The sequence below is a fragment of the Silene latifolia genome, chromosome X (genome assembly GCF_048544455.1).
Source record: "Silene latifolia isolate original U9 population chromosome X, ASM4854445v1, whole genome shotgun sequence".
NCBI classification, from domain to species: domain Eukaryota; kingdom Viridiplantae; phylum Streptophyta; class Magnoliopsida; order Caryophyllales; family Caryophyllaceae; genus Silene; species Silene latifolia.
Window position 1 is genome coordinate 211,605,643 of NC_133537.1, and position 9,772 is coordinate 211,615,414.

Below are 9,772 nucleotides of genomic sequence, written 5' to 3' on the forward strand. Positions count from 1 at the left end.
CAAAACAAAAACAATACTATTTTTTTTATTGTCTCGGCAAAACCCAAAAAAAAAAAACAGAATAATTTTTTTTTATACAGCCCTGTCGTGAACAGTAACAAAACAGGAATTTTTTTTTTTTTTTTTTTATCTTTCTCGGTAAAACTGAAAAGAAACAAAAACAGCTCGTAATCTTTTCTCGGTTTTTCAGCAAAAACCGAATGGACAAAAAAAACAGATTTTTTTTTTTAAATTACTGTTCATCCGTGAACAGTAACGGAAACGGAAAAAAAAAATTCCACGGCTCAAAAAAACAATCCAGCTGATTACATTTTTTTCTCGTAAACCCTAATTATTGTTTACAAACAATTTTATGAAAATCATCAAAATTAAAATTCGTGGCCTTGGCTCTGATACCACTTGTGGGAAATAATCTGTATACTTCCCTTAAACTAGAAGGATTATAACGAGTTTAACAATGATGATCAATGGTCATAAACAAAATACATAAACAAAGTATAAAGGATTTAGAATTAACCTTCGGTCCTAGCAAAATTGGCCTAAGAACAATATCAAAATTGATATTCGCCTATTAGTTGCATCCAAGACGATATGAGATATGCCCTTTGATTATGCTAGAAATCAATCTGAAATTTTCTGTAAAATTTAGTTGTTTTTGTGGTTTTCTAATGAGAGAGGAGGCAAGGTCAAAGAAAAGAATTAGGGTAGAAGAATTCTCACCCTTTCTTTCTTATAGTAGCCGAAATTTAGAGTCAATTAGGAAAAAAAAAATCTCCCCTAATTTTCGTCCTAACTGACCGAAATAAGGAGATTATTCTCCTTATTTTTGGTCTTTCCAAAAATATATAAAATATGTTGAATTGTCATCTAGTGAGGATCGAACCCATGACCTCTTGGTTTGTGTACCCTCACTATTACCACTATGACACATTCATCTTGTTGATATTAAACATAACTGATTATATTTAATTACGAATTAACAGATTAATTCGTCCAAGCTAACATTAAATATATTTAACTAAATATAACTTATTATATTTAATTTACGAATTGACAGTTAATTCGTCTCAACTTAATATTATTTAATTTTATTAAATAATTATCTCATCAACACATTGACTAACTTTTTAGTCATTTTGGGCATCAATGTGATTATATTTCTATAACCACATTTCTCAAACACATCCTATAGGTTTGACCTTTAGGGACCAGTTGATCACCGCACACGCTTATCCGTATGATAATAACGTCAAACTTTCTAGCAAGCCAACCGTTATTAGGTAAACGTTAATCAACTGATTAAATATACGAAGTATACCCTTGTGAACCTGTAAGAGATTTACAAATGTTATCACACTAATTTGTGGAGGACACAAGCTCCAACACATTACTCACGAATCATATACTCATTAAATTAGAAAACATGCACAAATCACCCGAATACTAGCCGCCGTCGAGAAAGCATGTTAAGCATATCCTTTGAATTTGTATATATAGAATTCGGTGAAATATAACTTGTAGACAAAACGGATGTAAAATGAATGCAATAAGAATAATTACAACTTCACTATTCGTTGCAAATACGCCTTTAAAACCAAGCACGACCTCCAACCATTTAAATGAACGGTCCAAACATGTTACTACTCCTTAATAACCATGTTAAACATCAAACATGCAATTATATAACAATTAACCAATTTTAATTTTCGAAAAGTTCCTGTAACAGTGCTACTCGATCGAGTATGTAGGGGTACTCGATCGAGTGCCCGCTACTCGATCGAGTGTCTTGGCTACTCGATCGAGTAGCCCTGAGATCAGAATGCTTCATTTCCTTCACACCTGCTGCTACTCGACCGAGTATGGGGTACTCTGTCGAGTACCTACATGTCAAATATCTTGAACACCTGTCATACCCGCATATATATATACATAATCATCACATAACTTGAGTCGGAATGATTTCCCGACTCACAAAATCCTGCAACAGAGTCAAACTAGCAAATCCGGCCTTATGGCCAACCTTACAAATCCGAGAAATAAAAGTTCTAACAACCAACAACTACCATAACTAACAACGACTACCATAACAGAAGGTAAAGAATAGGAGTATCACTCCTGCTACTGCTGCTGCTCCTCCTCCATCACCTCATCACCACCACCATCACCTCCCGAGGTGCCCGCTCTCGATGACCCGATTCCCGCATCAACCCCTGCTCCAGCTCCAGGACCTACGTACCATGGGGTCAAGCCACCAAAAGCAAAGGACTGAGGCATCCCCTAAGCTGACTGATCCACCCCGTAAGAGTGGAAAACCCCACTATAGTCTCCGACTCCACTCTACCACACCGGATGCGGTCCCTCGGTCCCAATCCCCTGAGTGTACGCCATCTCATGCATATTCCTGAGTGTCAAAGTAGATGACACTCTCTCTGCAAAGGAACTCGATCGCGTCTCCGGGGTGTCAAGGTAGGGGTAGCACGGAAAAGGGTGCTGCTGTGGTGGTGCTACCGGCCGTGGTCTGGTCTCAGCGGTCCTCTCTCTCACTCGACGGGGTCCTCTCCTCCACTACCGCTGCGTTCTCCCCCCTTCTTCGGCTCGGGCATGACCTGGATAATCGTGTCATCAATGCGGTACGTCCTCAACTGTCGAGGAACGTCATCACCCTCCTCCTCCTCATCGGAGTCCACAGCTATGACCATCGGGTCTAACGGCTCTGTCGGTGGGAGATGCTCAGGAGCCGGAATCTTCATCCAGCTCATGCCCCCACACCCTCCAAGCAAGGCTGCCATCAGCTAATGTTCTCAACCATTTCAGGTCGAGGGAGTAGTCACGGTCCATAATAGGCACCGGTGTAGCCAGAGGAACATACTCGGAAGAAGCCTCAAAGGTGGTTAGCTTTTCAACTAACCGAGTGGCGATAGCGCCGCAACTCAAGTACCGGGAAGTGGCCGAGCCATCAAAGCAAGGCTAGCACAGACGATGGAAGGAGCATTAAAGACAACCCTCTTGGTCCGCTCCGGGTTGAGGTAAGACATCAGAAGCAACATCTCATGATTGTTCAGTTTACTGATACCCAGTCTATCATAAAGAAGGTTCGAAAGAGAACGAAGAAAGATCCTCAATGTAACATGCTCAACATCATTAATCTGCATGTTGCTTGAGGTGGGAGCTGGCTTTCCGGTAAGACAAGGCACTAGGCGGCAGACACCGCACTCAGCAGGAATATCTGTGATAGGATCCTTGGGAGGCTTGGCCAACCCAAGGTGAGAAGCGAAAAGGTCCATAGTAAGCAAGAAACTTGTGTTCATCAACTGAAACTCAACGGTTTGGGCAGCTGGGTCATAACTAAAGGAGCTCATAAACTCCAAAGTAAGAAAAGGGTAGGAATGTTTCCTCAGCCGGTGCAACCCCGTAAAGCCCAAGGTCTCAAATATGTGACGGACATCCATCTCTATTCCCAAATCATCCAAAAGTGTGGTATCTACACACCTCGTTGGCCTCATTTTGCGTTTTTGCAAAACCACAAAACGCTCTCTCTATTTAAAATCTACAAACACTACAGAAGGGTACTCCGATACCGCGGGTACCACGGGTCCACTCCCTTCCCCAGTCTCAGGCTGTGAAGCCCTCCCCTTTTGCTTTGTCGGGTCCCTATGTTCAGTCTCGGCATCTGTTTCAGCATATAACTTAAACCAAACTTGTATAGACATGTAAAGCACATAATTCATACAATTGAACTTTGAATGCCAAGCTAGGTACACACGTCACCAACAAGTTCCCAATTTGATATATTTATATAATTCAGTTTATAGCAACTCATATCCAATAGTTGTGAAAGGTTTAGCATGATATACATGGTTTACTCAACCCATTTTAACATCCTAGCATGATTCAAATGCTATTCTATACATATGCTTTAATAACATGCGAGATATTTGTACATGCTCATAGAAAAGTAATTTAGAACATATCATCATCAACCTTCAATATTAGAAGCAAAATAACTCAGTTAGACTTGTCAGACGGTCTCTACATCTATAATACTTGGACATATTCACCTTCAATTAACATCACCATTACCATGTTGAAGTTTACCCTTACTTAAACAATCATATGCAACACCACACTTTCAAATATAGAAGACGAATTTCAATTTGGGGCACTTTTAAGACGGAGTTTTAAGGCAAGTTTTAAGACGAAAATCACCAAAATCCAACTTTCAACAAGGTATATACAACATGTAGTACTCAATTTCATCATCAAACATGTAGAAAACAATTAAACAAAATTTTGTTTTTTGTAACCCTAGAAAATTTCGGCCCCCAAATCGGCAATTTCTAGCCTATTTTACAGCAATTAATCACCAACATTCATGAGAGGGAAGCATGTGAATCATATTACAACAATTAAAAGCAACAATTTGCCCATATGAATCAAAAATTTCAGATATACCCTCATCCCAACAACTTTAAAAGCATAAAAACATGTAAATAGGGAAGAAATCATACCTTGATTAAGTAGAAAGGTAAAAGAATGTAAACAAATAAGAAGAAACACCCCAAATTAATCACCAGACTACAAGATTATGAAACCTTTTGAGGGTTATAAGAGGTTATGGGTCAAAATAAAGAAGAAGGAATGAGGAGAGTATGAAGAAATAAGGGTTTTAAGAAACCCATAAGAATCACTGTACAGTAACCTACTCGATCGAGTGTCTAGGGTACTCGATCGAGTGCCCTCTACTCGATCGATTAGGCGTTATTTCGTCGAGTATCTGCAGAAAATTTCCACATCCCGACGTCATAGCTTCCTAACTAGATCGAGTGAGGTCTACTCGGTCTAGTAAGCACTCGCACTCTGCCAAGTAAAGTTAGGTACACGGTCAGAAATACGAAGTAGATTGAAGATTCCTGCAAAAACAATATCGCGTGTCGATTCCAAACTAAGTTCGGATTCGTCACTGGTTATCATGCTCGATCACGCATTACCATTATTACTCAAGCATACCATATCGTCTCAACAAATACGTTTTATGTCCTAATACGCTATAACAATTACGCAACTCGGTTTACCTGCTACCGAGTCATTCAAAAGCATAATCACGTCATCATACCACACTTAAACTTGTCTTACCACATTACTACCAAACTCGTGATCACATCAACATGAAACATATAATTAACGTTAATTCATTCTTTCTTATGTCATATAAATGCATACTCTACATGGTAAATTAGGGCCTTTCATGTTCCAAATTCAATCATAAGCAAATCATTCTACATAAATCGATCGTCACGCAGCGGAAAGTTGCAACCACTTAACAAGGCATATGCATTACTATATGCTGTCTCATATTATAACTCAACAATTCTATGACTGTCATCATTGTAATGACGGTAGGGCTTATAAACTCGCACATAATTACCGTTATTAACAACCTGAAGCAAACACTAACATGATCACCTTCATATTACGGCATACACTTTCACATTTTCACGCATTTCTATCAAATAAACTCTTGTCACGTTTCTCATAATCATCGTATAAGCTCACTAATCATGCCAATTCCTCACTATACACCATCCAATCGCAACCACTATGCCCATCTCTACGTTAACAAAGACTCGACCACAATTAGCTCCGACATAACTAACATACACATCACATATATACACACAGACTCCACATTCCCATACCCTGTGACTGTACCCTGTGACTGGCTTAAGTACCATGGGGCCAAGATTTTTAAATTAGGGCGCCTACTCACCCAAAATCTAGCATCAGCGGGGCTCCCATTATACATACACTAGGTTCATTTTATTAGACTCACTACGTTCATTATTTTCATTGGTTACAGGTTCCAAAATCGTCGCTCTGATACCACTTTGTAACACCCCCATATCCAGAGGAGCCTTAACCAGGCCTTCTGTAACACCCCCATTTATTTAAGGGCCTGGACTAGGACTCCTCAGATAAAGAAGGGTGTTACCATCTCGGAAACCCGAGGCAGTAGATAACAAAGGAAAAATAAACAGTACTTTAAATTGAAAGTTATAAATGTTTACAACTCAAATGGAACATGTCTCAAAACTCGAAAATAAAGTCCGACTAAATGAAATAAAAGTGGGCTAGCTCTAAGTCGTGGTGATCCATGCTCTCTCCCCGCCAGCTCCATATGTCTCAACAACTTTGTCAATCTGCTCCCCAAGAAATGGATCAATCACGGTGTACACGAATACACAGGGTCAACCGCGAGGTTGAGTAGGTAATACGATATAATAAAGAATGCAATGATATGATCCTCCAATCTCAACTCCATCACACACATCCCCGGAACGCCCAGCCATACCGATCCCCGGCAGACTATACAAATCGACCTGGTCATCGATATACCAAATTCGTAGGCGAGGACACCAGGGCAAGTCTGCGAGAACCCGCTTTGGGCCTTAATCACGATAATCTCATCTCCTCCAACTCCAACTCCAATGCATAAGAAATGTATAAAACGTATGAAACAAGAAATGCTCAACGAGATAAATAAGATAAACAGATATGTCATATAATCACCGAACATGCCAACTCTTTTATAATCGTAAGAACTCAATCAGTGTATTCCCCTACCTCAGTACTGCAGTCAAATGGACAGATGCTCAATAATATTCCACAACAAATTCGCCCTCTGAAAGATAAATAAATGATAAATGATTACTTAACTATTCCTGTTCCCAAAATAGAAGGTTACTAAAAATAGAAACTTCCTAAAATGGAAAATTTCCTTAAATGGAAACTTCCTCGATATAACAGTTTCCATTTTAACCAACCCGACTCAAAACCCGTCTCTAATTATTTAAATGACTCGGGAATTAAATTAAATAACTAATACGATAAATAAAAGATTAAACGAATTATACGATTAAGGAAAACCGAATCAAACATTGAAGAACCCTAACAACCCGACTCCCACAACCCGTGACTTCACACTCGCCCAAACCCCTCACGCGCCGCCTGAACCACCATGACAACCACCAGGCCCGTTCCCCAGTTCGGCCCAACCGCCGACAACCGACCCCAACCTGGTCGACTGCCGCCGGCGAGTCGAACCAGGGCTACCAACAGCCCTGACACACCGCCTATCAGGGGTTGCCGCCACCAACAGCCTCCCCTTGCAACCCTACAGCCACCACCACCCTGCTCGCCGTCAATCAACGCATACAGACACTGTAGCGCCGCCGTTTTGACCTCCCCCGAGTCCACGGTGGCGCTACCCCAATTCTAATCGTCTAAACCCGCCTGAAAACCCCTGTTTAAACCCGTTTGATTGTCCCTGTCGATAACGCCTCTTACCGCCATTCCCACCGCCTAAAACCTCCCTAACCGCCACCAATAGGGGCGACTCAAACCACCCAATACAATTTCCCCGACACCAACCACCATTGTCACCTCCCTGTGACACGCGGTGACAACAACTACAACCCGACAAATGGCAAAATGGAAAAGAAAGGGTGACTGCTTACCTAATCTGCCACGTAAACCACCACTAAGGCCGCCTCAAAGCGTCGACAACCACCCTATGCTCTTCCCTGCTGCGCCGTCACTACCCACGTTCAATCTCTCCCTCTCGATTTGTGTGATTCTGAAAATGTGTGCCGTCGAAGTGAGGGAGGCGGGTGAGAGAGGAGTGTTTTGTAGAGCTAGGGTAAAAATTAGGTTAAGGTAGGTTAGACGGTAGATGGGTCATGGGTAACGTGATTGGGTAAATGGGCTATCTAACGTGACTTCGTTCACTTAAACCCGTCTCAACAAGTCTACGAATAACTCGATCTTACGATATCAACACGATTAGATAGCTTAGCGTAATAACTCGATATAACCCGTCTTAATTAGTCATATAAAATACGGAGTATTACAGTCTTCCCCCCTTAAAATGAATTTCGTCCCGAAGTTCGCTCATCTATCAACCTCCAAGCATCGATGTGGGTACCAAAACAGATTTTCTAATGTAGATAACTCATGGATTTAGGTCAATAAAACAAAATGTTACATTCTACCCTCCTAAAAAGAAAGTTACGTCCCGGAACTTACCTCATGTAAACAGGTGTGGATAGCTTTCCTTCATGGAAAGCTCAGTCTCCCATGTAGCTTCCTCAACATTGTGGTTAGTCCACAAGACTTTCACCAAAGCTGTCTCTCCATTCCTGGTCTTCCTCACTTTCCTGTCCAAAATCTCCTTAGGTGTCTCCAGATAGGACAACTGCTCATCCACCTCGATCACCTCAGGACTCAACACATGTGATGGATCGCTCAAGTACCTCCGCAACTGAGAAACATGAAAGACATTGTGAACTCTGGCTAACGCTGGTGGCAAAGCTAAACGGTATGCCACCTCTCCAACTCTGTCCAATATCTCATAAGGTCCAATGAATTTCTGACTCAGCTTTCCTCGCTTCCCGAACCTCGTAACTCCCTTCATCGGCGACACTTTGAGTAGTACCTTCTTTCCCACCTCGAAAGAAATGTCACTCCTCCTAGTGTCAGCATAGCTCTTCTGTTTGTCCTGGGAAGCTCTCATCTTTTGCCTAATAATCTGTACCTGTTCAACCATCTCCTGAATCATCTGTGGCCCCAAAACGACAGCGTCAGATCGATCATCCCAACACACAGGACTCCTGCATTTCCTACCATAAAGTGCCTCAAATGGAGCCATCTCAATGGTAGCGTGATAACTGTTGTTGTAAGAAAACTCGATCAACCCCAGTCTGTCTTCCCAAGATCCGCCAAACTCTAGAACACAAGCTCTCAACATATCCTCGAGGGTCTGAATAGTCCTCTCTCGACCGTCGCATGCAGCAGGATGAAAAGCGGTGCTCATCTTCATTGAGTACCCATCAATGATCGTAATTCCTGCCGAACTTGGATAGAAACCGGAATCTCTCGTCGGAAACGATATCTTTAGGCACACCATGCAACTTTACCACGTACTGAACATAAGCCTTAGCCAACTCAGCCTTACTCCAAGTATCTTTCATGGGAATAAAGTGAGCTGACTTGGTCAACCTGTCGATGATCACTCAAATCATGTTGTTACCTCTCTGAGTCCGAGGCAACCCGACGATGAAGTCCATGGATATACTCTCCCACTTCCACTCTGGCATATCTAGCGGCTGAACCTTCCCCTGCGGTCTCTTGTGTTCACCCTTCACTCTCGGCATGTCAAACATCGAGACACGAACTCGAACTTCCTTCTTCATATTAGGCCACCAAAACGTCTTCTTGAGGTCCTTGTATAACTTATCCCCTCCAGGATGTACAGAATAAGGAGTAGCATGTGCCTCAGTAAGAATTTTCCTCTTCAGTTCCTCATTAGCTGGCACACACCACCTTTGTCCAAACCTCAAGCTCCCATCTGAATGAATACTGAATTTAGAGTAAGGTTCTGCACCTGCCTGTTCCATTGCACTGCGCCATTTCTGAACTCTAGCATCCTCTTTCTGTAACTCTCGAATCTCCTCGTACAACTCTGGCTCAACTGTCATATCCAGAGGAGCCTTAACCAGGCCTTCCTTAGCATATAAGGGCATTACCAACTCGGTTGCCCGAGGACAGTAATAATCAAATGTCGATAAAAGAACTATTATGTTATATCACAAATGATTTAAAACCAACAGACATAATAAAAGATACAAATCAAAGGCTACTCGCTATTACTATCAAATCTCGTGAAGACTCATCCCTGCCCGGACTCCAGCTATCAATGACATCAACACCTGCTAAG

At 41.8% G+C, this 9,772-nt stretch overlaps 1 protein-coding gene across 1 annotated transcript; it reads right to left on the reverse strand.

Annotated features, from left to right (window-relative positions):
- Positions 1-8,083: 8,083 nt before the first annotated feature.
- On the reverse strand, positions 8,084-8,569 carry LOC141619222 (uncharacterized). The gene is made up of 2 exons (XM_074436251.1): positions 8,492-8,569; positions 8,084-8,317 (listed from the first exon to the last, which is right to left on the reverse strand). The coding sequence occupies exons 1-2, from the start codon at positions 8,567-8,569 to the stop codon at positions 8,084-8,086; spliced, it is 312 nt and encodes a 103-aa protein (XP_074292352.1).
- Positions 8,570-9,772: the final 1,203 nt, after the last annotated feature.